Raw genomic sequence first — 15,063 nt, forward strand, 5'->3', positions numbered from 1 at the left:
TATAAAGTAATTATAGGAAACCATGCACATGCATTCCAAGCATCAACTTAGTACAGTGGTCACTTCTGAGGAAGCAAAGAGAGGTGTGGCCTCGGGGAGGGCTTTGATTGTATCAGTAAAGATTTATTTCCTTAAAAATATTTATGCCAATATAAAATACATGGAATGTGCCCTTGTAATTACAGATGCCATTGGTCATGCGAATATCCAGGATGTCTTGACTAGCAATGCACAGAAATACGCACTTTGCTTTGCTCAGGAAGGTGGGGACTAGGCCGGAGACCATAACTGTACTACGTATTTGTTCTGCCATTTAATTTTCTGGTGTGACCAAAGTCTCCATGACAAATAGGGTACATGGTCTTCGTTCTACCAGTCTTTCTGTTCCCTCAAAGGTTAATTTTCCTCAAGACATATGCTTTGGATTTTAAAACTATATAGTCTATAATAGAATGAAAATAGGTTTATGGTCGAAAGAGATTTAATTTACCCTCATGCGTAAACTGAAGGTATCTTAAGAGAATGACATTAGAAGTGCTCATTATATCACAAATCTTGCTGAATAATGCCCATTCCCTAAATGTCTCTTGAATCAATTTCCTATTTTCTCTGCATACCGCTGCTGCCTTAGTTTTCAGTCTTACCGTCACAGGAATGGCTTTGTCTTCCTGCTCTCCCTGAAAACCAACTACCATTTTGTTAATTATATTATGTGTGATAATGGTGTTGTGGTTATTTAGGATTCTATCATTTTTTTAGAGATATATTAAGCAGTTTTGGGGGGGAAGTATCTGTATTTTTCTTTAAGCTGATCCTCAAAAAAGTTTAATCAAATATGGCATAATATTAATTGTACGTGTATGCACAGGCCTAAAGAATAAAAACAACCAAATGTCTATCAATAGATGACCGATTGAATAAATGATAGTATATTACCCACAGAAAAAAATCTGAAATATGAAAAACATTTGGCCTTGGTAGAGTTGGATGGTGGCTGTATGAGATTCGTTGTGTCATTTATTAAATTTATTGGTTATTCATTTAATATGTTGGTATTTTAAAGCCAAAATAGAAGCACCAACATGTCCGCCAGACCTAGTGCTGTTAGCAGAAGCACTTCTACCCATCAGCCTGAGTGCGCATTAAATCTGCCAACGCGCAAAGGCCCTCCCACACGCCACACGAACCTGAGAGGAGTGGAGAGAACAGAGATCAGACAAGACGGGCTTTTTTCCCTGTTCCTCAAGGATGGCCTTGCTCTGATCCTTGTCACCCAACATCCTTGTGGTCACCTAAACATCTCTTCGGTATTTATGGTTCCCTTCACATTCATTTATTTCACTTACTTACTATTTGAATTTCTCCTTCCAGAAAAGATATCAAGCAGCAGCTACTAATATGGTAGAACCATTCAATAAGAATAAAAGTGAAGCTTACTAGTTCAGGTTATTCCAGCAGCTGTAACAAATACATCCCCAAATCTTAGAGGCTTAGCACAATAAAAGCTATTTATCATTCGCCTACCAGTTCCTCCACATATTCCTAGTGCAACGGCTCCCCTCCAAGCCACGATTCAGGGACGTGGGCTTCTTGCATCTGTGACACTTTGTTTCAGGGTGACCACGCTTGTCCGCACCCAACTGCAGGAGGCAGAAGAGCGCGGATAAGCACTCACCTGCGGTGTTTACGCCCCGAAGCAGCAGGCGTCCTGTGCGGCCCCATCACATTAGCATAATGTGGTCACACGGTCACATGGCTGCCTGCCAGCGCAAGAGAGGCTGGGAAAGGGAGCTTCACTGGATCCCAGGAAGAAAAGAAAAGGAGCTTGGTGATCAGTTAGCATATTCTGCCACCAACAGAGATCATGTAGCAAAGTAACAGACAGCGCTGTACCAGAAAACTTGAGCCAATGGTATTAACAAATGAGTGAACTAAAGAACCAGTGAAAACCGGGTCAACTATTCAGTTCCTTTCTGTATCAGTCAGGGTCCTCCAGAGAAACAGGAACCATAAGATATGTAGAGAAAGAGAAAGAGAAAGAGAAAGAGAAAGAGAAAGAGAAAGAGAAAGAGAAAGAGAAAGAGAAAGAGATTATTATAGAGAATTGGCTCACGCAATGATGGAGGCTGGCAAGTCCAAAATCTGCAGGGTGGGCTGGCAAGCAGGAGACCCAGGAGAGCCAGGGTTCCAGTTCCAGTCCAAGGCAGTGTGCTGAAGAATTCTCTCTTGCTCAGGAAGGTCATTCTTTTTGTTCTATTTAGGCCTTCAACTGATTGGGTGAGGCCCACCCACCGTCTAGGGAACAATCTGCTTTACCTAAAGGCCACCAATTTTCTTACCCAAAACACCCACACAGAAATACCCAGCATAATGTTTGACCAAACATCTGAGCACCTCTTGGCCCAGCCAAGTTGACACAAAAAATGAACCATCATGCTTTCTATCTGCACTTTTCTGTTAGTCAGGAATAGATGATAGACAAGGCTAAGAGCAAGGGTTTGGAAGGAGCAGACTTGAGTTTCAATTCTGGTTCTGCCTCCTGTGTGAAAAGTGGCTCCTTATCCTGATGCCTCAGATTTCTCTTCTTTAAAATGGGGACAATAATAGTTTATTGTGAGGCGTAAATATAATAATGCACGCACGTCTCCCGGCACAGTGCCCAGCCCAACATGCATCAATAAATGAGAGTCATTGTATTCATACTGCTCCGGATATCCTACAGTCTGCCTTGAATGGCCCATATAAAGAGGGACATGCTTTAGGCTAGAAAGGGTCAGAGATGACCAAATCACTCTAGTGAAAGGACAGCAATGTGAAAAGAAGGGCTGTGCCTGGGCTGTGTCTCTGGAGATCCCCAGTTTCGGGGCAGTGCCTCAGTTGCTCACTCGGACACCTCCACGGCCACTGCAGCTGTTTGAGGAAGCCCCGATGCAATCATCATGGCAGTCCAGGATTGAACTGCAATCCCCCATGGGTTAACCATGGGTTGTCCCTCTAGCCTTGCTTGTCCACAGTATGTATGAGTTATCCATTGCCAAAGAATGTCACGTAACAAATCATCCCAGAACTCAGGAGCTCAAAACAATGAGCATTGACTATTGCTCACACCTCTGTAGGTCAACTGGGCAGCTGTGCTGATCTGGACTGGGCTCAGCTTTGTGACTGGGCTCACCCATGCAACCACGGTCAGCCGGCAGGCTTGCTGGGGGCCGACTGGTTTAGGATGGCCACTCTCACATGTCTGGAGGACAGAGGGCTGCCAGCCAGGGCACCAGGGGTAACAGTCTGCAGGTCTTTCATCATTCAATAGGCTCACCTAGGCTTGTCCACATGACGTCTAGGCAGGCTCTCAAGAGAAAGGGGAGAGGCTACAAGTCCTTTTGAGGGGTAAGTTCCACATTTCTACTACCTTCTTTTGGCCACAGCAAGTCACAAGTCCAGCCAGATTCAAGGAAGGGGTAAATATACTTCATCTCTTCATGGAAGGAGCAAGAAAATCACATTGCCAAGGGCATGGCCCCAGGGCAGTGGGGATTAAGGGCCATTTTGGCCATGCAACCACTTGCCTCCCTCCCACTGACCTCAGTTAGAAGGAGGCTGATTGAGCAGCTGACATTTGTTCCTCACCCCCTAGAGCTCCACATCTGACAGACTTTTGTTTTATTCTAGAGGCAGGAGGGAGCTACTGAACATTCGTAAGAAAGCAATGAGGGCAAATGAAAATGGATTTGGAAAAAGATTTTCCTCACATTCAGGGGAGCAGGCACATTTGTCTGAGACAGTCAGGAAGGCAGGAGAGAGGGGAAGGCATTCCAGGCGGTGGGAACAGAGCCTATGAAGGCCCAGGGGTGTGGAAAGACATGGTGTCATGAACAATGACAGGGAACCTCCACTCGTCATTTATAATTAATTAGTGTTGCCTGATTTAGCAATGAAATGTTTCTTCCCACACGTTCCTCTGGAGAGTCCGCAACATTTGCCTCCCCGCTTCAAGGCCAAAATTAAGAATATGGAAGCATTAGACGGCTTTCATTTGCCCACGCCAGTTCACGCGCATTCAGCCTCCTGCCTTTGGTGAGCAGTTTGAAGGCAGAGCTGGGAGGGTGGTGGGGCAGTTCAGTAACTGAGCATGGGTCTCAGACCTGGCCCGGCCACCGCATCGCTGTGCGCCTTTGGGCCGGCACCTCTGAGACTCGACTCTGACATCTGTAAAATGGGGCAGGACCTTCTCATAACCCTCCTGAGAGGATGAAAGGGGGTGAGGCAAGAAAGGCCCTGAGCAGGCTATCTGGTAGTGAAGAACGGCCCAGGAAGTGGCAGGCGGGTGTTGGTTTTCCTACGTCCTTCGTCACCTAGAACAGTGCCCTGCTCACCGAGCGGTCTCCATCAGCACATCCGTGTGCTTCGCGGATGCTGGCGAAAGTCCCGACTCTCCCAGGCCGGCCCTACTTGCACCTTGCAGGTCTCGGAGAGGAGACCATCAGAATAGACTTTTCGGGATGGGGGCCGGTAATTCCAGATGACTGCACCATCGGAACCTCCCATAGCTTGAACGCTGGTTGGGGTTAAGACCCAGCATTCTGACAGACTCAGAGTTTATGCTTCTATCAGTTCTCTATTGCGACTTCACAAACCACCCCAAAACGTGCTGGCCTAAGAAAGAACAAACATGACTTTGTTCACAGACCTGTAAGCTGGGCAGGGATAGCTCTCCCCACCTGCCACGGACTGGGGTGATCCAGCTAGGTCTGGAGGAGGGCGCCACCCCTCACGTGTCCAGAGCCTCATCGGAGGTGTTGGAACAGCAGAAATTGCTGGGTCTCTCTCCCCACATGGTCTTGCCCATTCGTAGGCGAGCCCAAGCTCCCTATGTGCCCAGCAGCGGCAAGCAGAAGCTGCCCGCCCTCTTAAGAAGTGATACAAGCATCCTTCCACTGCATTCTAGGGGTCAAAGCAAGTCACCAGGCCAGCTCAACTCAATGGGCAGGGAAATGCACACAGTAGCGATGTAGTTTTGGAATATAGGTGAGGTTCAGCGGGGTGGAGTCCGGAGTCGACAACCAAGAAAGAATTCTAGAGGCAACTTGGTGCAAGATGGTGGTTTGTTAAAGCCCCGGAACAGGACCTCTGGTAAGAAAGAGCTGCTGCCCGGGGTTGTGAGGGGTGGCTGATTATATACTGTGGGGTTGGGGGAGGTAAGGAAAAAGGGAGGTTGAGAAAGTACTTTCCTATGTTAAAGAAGACTCACAGGATACCAGAGGCCTTGCCATTCTCAAGTTAAGGTTGTTTTTCCCTCTAACAAGGCATTAGCATGAAGATAGCTGGGAGCTTCCTGGAGGAACATGACACTCTGCCTGCTTCAAGTAGCTGTCAATGGGCTGCAGGTTATAAGGACATTTAATTGTACCTACATTCCCTTCTGGAAGCTAGGTTATTGATAGAAATGCTTTGTTCTTGTCGTTTGCTAAGACATTTTTTTTATTATAATAATTTTTTTTATTATATTATGTTAGTCACCATACAGTACATCCCTGGTTTTTGATGTAAAAGTTCCATGATTCATTAGTTGCGTATAACACCCAGTGCACCATGCAATACGTGCCCTCCTTACTACCCATCACCAATCTATCCCATTCCCCCGCCCTCCCCTCTGAAGCCCTCAGTTTGTTTCTCAGAGTCCATAGTCTCTCATGCTTCATTCCCCCTTCTGATTACCCCCCCTTTCTTAACCCCTTTCTTCCCTTACTGATTTTCCTAGTTCTTATGTTCCATAGATGAGAGAAATCATATGATAATAGTCTTTCTCTGCTTGACTTATTTCACTTAGCATTATCTCCTCCAGTGCCATCNCCATGTTGCAGCAAATGTTGAGAATTCGTTCTTTCTGATAGCTGAGTAATATTCCATTGTATATATGGACCACAGCTTCTTAATCCAGTCATCTGTTGAAGGGCATCTTGGCTCCTTCCATGATTTAGCTATTGTGGACAATGCTGCTATGAACATTGGGGTGCATATGGCCCTTCTCTTCACTATGTCTGTATTTTTGGGGTAAATACCCAGTAGTGCAATGGCTGGGTCATAGGGTAGCTCAATTTTTAAATTTTAAGGGACCTCCACACTGTTTTCCAGAGTGGCTGTACCAACTTGCATTCCCACCAGCAATGTAGGAGGGATCCCCTCTCTCCACAACCTCTCCAGCAATTGTTGTTTCCTGCCTTGTCTATCTTTGCCATTCTAACTGGCGTAAGGTGGTATCTCAGTGTGGTTTTGGTTTGAATTTCCCTGATGGCTAATGATTTTGAACATTTTTTCATGTGTCTGTTAGCCATTTGTATGTCTTCATTGGAGTGTCTATTCATATCTTCTGCCCATTTTATGATTTGTTTATTTGTTTCTTGTGTATTGAGTTTGAGAAGTTCTTTGTAGATCTTGGATACCAGTCTTTTGTCTGTAGTATCATTTGCAAATATATTCTCCCATTCCATGGGCTGCCTCTTAGTTTTTTTGACTGTTTTCTTGGCTGTGCAGAAGCTTTTTGTCTTGATGACGTCCCAAAAGTTCATTTTATCTTTTGTTTGTCTTGCCTTTGGAGATGTGTCATGAAAAAGGTTGCTGTGGCCGATGCTAAGACATTTGTAAACTGAGCGAGACTCAGGTCCTGCAGGTTTGTGATCTCTATAACTTAATTATTTGTTTTTCCTTTCCTTAGCTTTAGGGCAGCCAGGAGTGCGTGAGGAATGTCACATGTATCCCATGGGGGGGTGTTGTGGGGTGTCAGCTTTTGCTTTGTCCTCAGCTTGCCTTCTGCTCCCTCATCAGTCGGAATACAATCATTTAGAACTCTTTGATAGAAGGCAGGACAGAGCAAACAAAGGGAAGAAAATGAATGGTGTCTGTTGAAGATAACATTCTAGAACATAAACCACGGAAAGGCCTTGCTCAGAATCCTAAGGCTGGGCAAACCTTGTAAAGATTATAGAATGAATGCCCAGGGTTCTTAATCTGGTCAGCCTCACAGGTTCTGTGAAGCACCTGAAATTGCATGCAAAATGTTGCCAGCATGTGTTTTCTTATTCCTGGAAGAAGGTGGGAATCTATAGCATTCTATATGCCCTGGAAGGAGGCTATATTCCAGAAGAGGTAAGTCACCATGATTCCATAACTGACAGGCAGCATTACGCGCCTGTGTAGAGAACCAGCCTTGAAAATAACCAGTAGCCCGTGATGCAGGTGAGACGTTAGGGTTTGAAGCCGATGGCCAAGAAAGAAATCTTGAGTCATCCTGGGTGCACAAAGGTGGTTTTACTAAACCACGGGGCACCTGGGGGCTCAGTTGGTTGAGTGTCTGCCTTCTGCTCAGGTCGTGATCCAGGTGTCCCAGATGGAACCCTGAGTCGGGCTTTCTGCTCAGTGGGGAGTCTGCTTCTCCCTCTGTCCTTCACCTCGCTCATGCTCACTCTCCATCTCTTTTTCTCAAATAAATAAATAAAACCTTTAAAATAAATAAATAAATAAATAAATAAATAAAATAAAATAAAGCGCAGGGACAGGACCCGTGGGCAGAAAGAGCTGCACTGGGGTCAAGAGTGGCCCATCATATACTTTCAAGTTGGGAGGGGGTTAGGGATAGCGAAAGCCTCCCGGGTGCTTTGGAAACAAGGTTTTCAGGATCCCGAGGGGGCCAGCTATTGCTAGGAAAAAGTCATTTATTACTGTTTCGTAAAAGCTCAGTCATGAGACTCTTCAGGTGTGTATCAGTGGGTCGTATACTTGGGGTGTGATTGCCAACATATATCAACATATATTGGGGGTGGGGGTTAAAGATAAAGGAAGCTTCCCAAGGAATTTTTATATGTTACAGTAGACTTAGAGGGTTCCGAGGGTTGGGCTAAGATAGCCTCTTGTCCTTAGCAAAGTACTAACATCGAGGCAGTTGAGTCTCCAGAGGAAGGTCACTCTGTCTGTTTCAAGGGCTTGTCAATGGGCTGCAGGTAGTAAGGAAATTTAATAGTTTTTGTTCTGCCTTTGTTTCCCACATCAGCCCACAATTCTAGTGCTTCAAAACAAATCAGAAGTGCTCCGACCAGCGCAAACCCGTCGTATCATGCTTGGTTTTCACTGGAAACCTGTTAAGTGTATTTCCTGCAGGAAGGTACTTCAAATTTTAAAGTAAAGATCAAATTTCAAGGTTGAAATGCTCGGAGAAACCTCTTTATCGTAGAAGCAAGTCAAGGTGAAGAAGACAGCGAGGAGAGGGGGAAGAAAGGAGCTACACAGAGGGAAAAGCGGGTGGGCCTTGTGCTTGAGGTCATTTTGGAATGTTGGTGAGGTCCGGAGCCGACGGCCAAGAATTCTTGAGACATCTTGGGTGCAAAAGTGTGTTTTTATTAAAGCACGGGCGGGGGGGGGGGTTGGACAGGACCGGAGCGCAGAAAGAGCTCATTGCAAGCGTGCGAGGTGACTGATGCTAGACTTGGGATTTGAGGGAGGTAAGGGAAAAGACAGGTTTTCAAAAGGACTTTCATATGCAAAAGAGCACCTAAAAGATCCTGGCGGCCTTGCCATTGTCAAGCTAAGGTGGTTTTTCCCTCCAGCGAAGCCTTAACCTTAAAACGTTTCGGAGTTTCCTGGAGGAACGTTCTACTCTGCCTGCCTAAGTACTTGTCAATGGGCTGCAGGTTCAAGGAAATTTAATTTTACCTGCATTTCCTTTGACCTTTGTTTCCCACATCGCTGTGGAGGGGAGGCTGATGTTAGGGCTCCAGGAAATTGAGTCTCTGGGTCTCTGGCAGTTAGGCTATTGAAAAGAATGCTTTTTCCTTGTAAATCCCTAAGACGTTGGGAAACTGAGAGAGACTCCTGTCCTGCCAGACTGTGATTTCTCGAAGTTAACTATTGGTTTTTTCCCCTCCCTTAGCTTTCGGGCAGCCTGGAGGGCCCGAGGAACGTCACACAGATCCCACCTGGGCTGCGGGGAGGTGTTGCTGGGTGTCAGCTTGTGCTTTGCCCACTGCTTGCCTTCTGCTCCCTCATCACGCTGACTCCGGCTAACCGGCCCATTGAAAAGAACCAAATTGCTTCCAGTTGACAGAATTTAAGGAACCTTCCCGAAAGTCCCGACTTGCCTTTGTTTTTCTCCGCAGCCACGGGACGCGATGTGCAGGCGAGGTTTCTGCCGCAGCCAACAACAATATCTGTGGGGTTGGAGTGGCCTACAACTCCAAGGTCGCAGGTAAGCTTTCCCTTCCAAACAGCAGGTGCCGTGTGCCAGAAAGCCTCACACTCTGGTCTCCAGCCCTGGGATGGGATGGGGGGGCTGGCAAAAATTCCCACTGGAGCAGCAGAGCTGGGACTAGTAGATTTAGCAAGACGGAGAAAAACCCCAATTCTTTTCATCTACCTGGCAGTACCAGAACACTGAGACGTTTTCATTCGAGTGTGCTATAAATACAGAAAAGAAAATACAGGAGCACACAGCTCAGCGAATTTTCGCAAACTGGCCACATCCACACAAACCAGCAAGAACAAAACATCACCAGCACCCCAAAGCCCACCTCACGTCCCCTCCCCGTTAGTACCCACACACCCAAGCATAAGCCTGAGCCTGATTTCTCACAGCAAATAGTGGTTATTACCAGCTTTTCAACTTTAATATGAATGGAATCATACTGACTGTACTCTCCTGTGTCATTATCAATAACATTCTAATGAGACTCTAATAAAGCGTATAGAATACAAAAAGATGTGTACAAATGATTGTAAATAGACTCAGAACTCTCAAAAAAAGGGGGGGTATTTTTTTACACACTACATCTCCTCTCTAAGGAAATATATCCTACCTAAAACCTTCTTATCAAGTTCCAAAGGAAAGATATTTAACAATTTCACCTTGACCGGGGGCACTAGAAATTTAGAAACCAGCATCTCCCTCTCCAAAAAGGAGCAGGAGAGAGAATGAGAGGGGTCCAGAAGCTGTCAACAACGTGCTGGAGAACGGAGTGGCTCTTGGCACGGTCCACGTTTTGCATCAAATTGGTTCTTAATTTATTCAGAGCTGAGTCATTCAAACTTGTTTTTCTTTTTTTACAACTCTCTTGATAGTTTTTTCCTAGCAATTTAATGGTACCATAAACATACTTTTGCTGACACTTGCTTTTCCAGGGACCTAAATAAGCCAGAGCAACCTATATAAACCCATCACCAACCTCTTTCAACGCTGTGTGCTAAGCCAGTGCCGAATTTCACAAAAGAATACATCTGGAGTGTCTGAAATGCAAATGGGGGAATCTGGGCCCCTTGGGTTTCTGCTCTCTTTACTTTGTGTGCATTCAAAATGCTGGCATTAAAATGTCAGAAGCCGTTATGAGCTCAGGGGAAAGAATAACACCCAGTGAATAATTTATATGCCAAGCTGGGACCTCGGGTGGTATCTGAGGCGAGGGGGTTCCCTATCCACAGGACAGAACTGGAGGCAACTGAAAAAGCCACACGTGGATTTCCCGTTCACCGTGATTGTCTTCAAAATAATTTGGATCCCAAAGTATAGTTTCAAAAGAGCTTTGGAGCCCGAAGTAACTGTGTTTCTTTTGAACAAGGGATTCTTAGAACTGCTGCCTGCAAGATTGAGTTAGGGGCAGCTGAAGGCGGGAGGAGGGTTTACCGGGGTCCCTTCTCCATCTGCCTTCTACGCTTTTCTCTCCTATTATTTGCGTTCTGAAAACATCTGAGCAGCTCATCAAATGGACCTAATTTTCCTGTTCTTTTCATTTGAATTCCCTAAAAGGGAAACATGAGACAAGGATTTGAGTGTGTTAACCTAAGAAATAAGAGAGCCAGTTATTTTACCAGCAAAATGGGTGTATTCAGGACGACAGAGAATTGCAATTCGGGACATTGCAAGCTAGGAAAAACCACAGGCAAGTCCCACAAAGCAGACGGATGTTATTGTATGGAGAAGAAGGAGAAAGTTGGGAGGGGTTGTTTTGAAAGAAAGTCCATGGGAGAAAAGCAGGAGTTCAGGGTGACTGTGGTTTCTCCTTGGCTGATTTGCAGGGGTAGTGGATTTCTCATAGGAGATACAATGTACATCTTTTCCAGCTGGGGCCAGAAATTATTGATTCTTTCCTGTTGACAACTCTGCTGTGATCTGTAATTGACATTTCTTCCTGTAATTGATATTGAGTGATACGGCTCCCCCTTCTGGACTCCCGATTCCATTTTTGTGAGCTTTCCCTTTACAAATTTTCACAGGTGCAAGGAGTTTCTTTGGGAGGTGATCCCGGGAAGCCAGAGTGAGGGAAAGAGGAGAAAAGACAGCTAAGGGAAGAAAGCCAACAAAAGGGTGTGTAGATGAACTGGTTGCTCCTGTGGACAAGCAGGGCTCTGGGGGACTGTGGGGACCCCCCCAGAGTGGCCCCCCCAAGGCGAAGAGTCTGGGGAGTTTATCTGCCAACTCCCATCCCTCACTGATGGGGGGTGGCTCCTGGGCCCTCTGCACCCTGTCCAGCCTGCCAGGTTACATGGGTGGAGCATAAATCCTGAGGCAGAGAATGCACCCCAGGCAAAGACATCTGGGCAGGGCAGCGGATCCTGGCAGGTGCAACCCTTAACCCTTCCTCACCTGCTGACTGCCTCACCATCCCAAAGGCGAGTGAACAGCCTGATACCTCGAAGACATGACCTGACCTGTGCTTTGTGAAACTCCAGCTGGCTCAGGTCTCGCCGCAATGCTGAGGTTCCAGAAATAGACTAGAGCAGGTGGGAGGCATGCCCAGCCACACAAAGAATTTAAACATGGGACCCTCCTTTTCTACTCCCTTAACCCCAGTTTTGCTCCTCTGGAACTACTCATGCTGGTGCTAACTGTTTGAGGGGCCCAGAAGTCCAGCCCATTGTCCTGTGCCTGTTAGGACATCCAGTGTCCTCTGGGCTTCCCCGGAGCAGTGCAAGGAATTTTTCATAAGGAAGCCCTAGACCGTTACTCAGGAATTACAATAAAAGCAGAATTTCAGCCTCATGGACCTTACACATTTAGGGGAAACATTCTGTTCCTTCTGGCTGGCAATCTCAAAAGTTGTCTGGTTTTTATTACTCCTGAAGGAGCCATGCCTTTCCAGAGAATCTTTCCTTGCAGGTTTCGGAGCTGGGGGTGTTTTGAGTGCCACCTAGTGGCCATATAAGATCATTGCTAGTCCCTGGCGGTCTCAAGGTGTTCAGTTACAGGTAAAGAGACGCCAGAGGCACGGTGGCCAGGCCCTTCCTGCATCCCTGGTCTCTCTTCAACATGTCCTCAAAAAAAGGCTTAAGTTAAGGTGCTATAGAATCTTAGCCCAGGAAGAGGAAAGTGGAGATAAGATGGTAAAATGAGTCCCCTGATAGGAAAGAAGGAAAAAAATCACACAGCTCTCTTCATCTGCCTGCTAGCCTGTTGGGTTTCTCTTTTATTCACAAACTTTGCTCATTTTTCCACTAGGGTCCTGTCTCTTTCTTGCTGATTTGCATACCTTCTTGGTATGTCCTAGACCTTAGATCGTGCTCAGTTACAGGCAATGCAAATATCTTCCCCCAAACTTTCACATGAGGTTAGTCTACCTGGATTTCACCTTTGTGTGTCATGGTGGCTGGGGATCCAGTTTTGTCTCCAAACATGAATCAGTACCTGTTGGTCCCTGGTACCACCTATTCGATAATCCATCCTTGTCCCTTTGATTTGTGGTGCCGCCTTCATTGTATATTATGTTCCCATACATACACGGTTTGTCGCCAGGCAAATATAATTTAGATAAAACCGCCTAGCAGGTGTAAATCAGGAAGTGTGGCCACACTCCTTCCACTGCTGGGCCTTTGTATCTGCTCTTCCCTCTATCCAGAATACGTCCCCCATAGGCTTTACCTGGCCACTCGTCGTCGTCCTACACTTCCCCAGTTTCCCACTGCTTCCTCCAACATCACCTCCCAGACCAGCTTCCTCATCGGCACGTGATAAAGCATGCGGAGCTTTTTCCTCCCAGCACTAACTACAGTCAGTTATTGGACATATTCTTGTGCATGGTCATTTGATCCATATCTTTCTCCCCAGGCAGACCACAGTCTCCATGAGGACAGGGGCCATGTCTGTTTTCTCTCACCTCAGCACCTAGAACAAGATCTGGGGCACAGCAGATGCTCAAAGCCTATTTGCTGAGTGCCAGAAAGCAAGGAGGGAATAAAGACAAGGAAGGGTCGGTGACAAGCAGTAGAGATTAATCATTAGATGAGAGAATGGGTGGATGAATGGAGCGTGAGATGAAGGGCCTAAGGATCTAAGGACTCAAAGCTGATAGAATTTCTACCAGGAAACAAAAGTATCTCCTCTTCCACCAGCACCATCTCAGCTTTGCTGCTTGGTCCCAGTCAGAATAGTTCCAAGGAGACCTGGGCCTTTTCACACCCTCTGCCCGCTTTCCTCCCTTCCAAGGCCACCACCAGTAGGAGCTGCCCCGGGGCCCAAGAGTGAAAAGAGACAAGGGACCCCTGGGCACCCACACCCTAGGTGGTTCCAGGCTATCGAGCACCACGACCATCCATCGACTTTGTATCATTCAGGTGTTACAAATAGAGCGTGTAAATTTCCAGGAGCTCATCTTTTCCACTTATTCATCAGAATCTCAAAATCTTGGGTCCCAAAGATCCTTTAGTCCAAACACCCACTGATACTTGCATAAGGATAGCAAGAAAATAGTATTAACAACAACAACAACAACAACAACAACAACAACAACACAGTTACTCTTCCAATGTGTCAAACACAATACAAAACTCTTTACGCAACCCTCCTCTGGGATCGTGACCTGAGCCAAAGGCAGATGCTTAACTGACTGAGCCACCCAGGTGCCCCTCTTCCTGTTGATTCTTAAATCAGTGTTTGACTTCTTCAATCAAAGGGATTGAGACTAAAATTTAAAATGTACTATTCAAAATTTGCAACCCCTCCCAAAATGCACAACAAATATAAACAACAAATGATGTTTCTTGAAAGTTTGTCAGACTTATAGTTCTGAGATTATTCAAGCTCAAAACTGCACCAAGGCTTAGGAGATCCTGTCTCTTGCTGCCAATCCCTTCCAGCACTCAGCATTTACTGCTGGGTGCCTACCACGTACCCGGTTCTGCTGTGGGTGGTGGGATACAGCTGTGAGCCAGCCAACAGGACCCCTGCCCTCACACAGCTTAGAGTCTAAGAGAAGACATTGACAATGAACGAGTCAGCACGATAATATCAGATACTGATCGCTGCAATGACCAAACCAAAGCAAGGTGGTAGAGAATAACCAGGATAGAGTGCACAGGTAGCGATGGGAGGTGAGTTCTATAGCACCACACCTGGGCTTCCGCAGAGTTCCTCAGAGCAACCCCGGGGTGGGCCCAGGCCGGGTGGCACGGCCCTTACCTGCCTGCCTTGTGAAGTCAGAACATCTAGATTCATGCATTGAGCTTTGGGATGGGATCTCCTTTGTTTAACGATTCTGAAAAAGAGTTTGAGAACCATACTGTTGACCATTCTCAAAATACCCCCAAATTTTGCTGCCAGCAATGAATTGGCTCCACATATTTGGCCGATAGAACTCAAAAACATTCCGGTGAGTTCCCACATCTTTTTTCGAGTTTTAAAATAAACCAATAAAAATCGTGTGTTAGCCCAATGATGAGCATGTTTTCGGACCCTTCAGATCCTTAGGTCAGCATGAATCCACTTTTCGGCCTGCAAATTCATATTCGTGAGCGTAAAAGGTGGAGATTAGCAACACCGAGGTTCGCGGACAGGTGCAGCGTTTGCTGGTGTGCAGTACAAGTTCCCCTCTGTAACAAGAGCAGAGGTGGAAAGGATGTAGCTCAAATCCCTGGGCCTTGCAGCTCTTCGAGAAGGAAGTCTCAGAGTCCCCACTGGCCGGTAGTGCAGTGATCAGACCTGCATGGTGGGGGGATAGGTATGTTTGATGTGCACACTGTGTGTTTCTTTATGCCACTGAATCACACCAGCCAGGAGAGAATTTTACAACTGAACACACCGAGTCCTAGCCC

At 46.4% G+C, this 15,063-nt stretch overlaps 1 protein-coding gene across 1 annotated transcript in view; it reads left to right on the forward strand.

The window, feature by feature from the left end:
• PCSK2 (proprotein convertase subtilisin/kexin type 2) overlaps positions 1-15,063 on the forward strand; it is a 257,585-nt gene that overhangs the window by 193,855 nt on the left and 48,667 nt on the right. Inside the window, exon 7 of the mRNA XM_034641611.1 lies at positions 9,147-9,235. Coding sequence (XP_034497502.1) covers positions 9,147-9,235 — 89 coding nt within the window. The remainder of the gene's footprint in view (positions 1-9,146; positions 9,236-15,063) is intronic.

The sequence above is a fragment of the Ailuropoda melanoleuca genome, chromosome 13 (genome assembly GCF_002007445.2).
Source record: "Ailuropoda melanoleuca isolate Jingjing chromosome 13, ASM200744v2, whole genome shotgun sequence".
Lineage (NCBI taxonomy): Eukaryota > Metazoa > Chordata > Mammalia > Carnivora > Ursidae > Ailuropoda > Ailuropoda melanoleuca.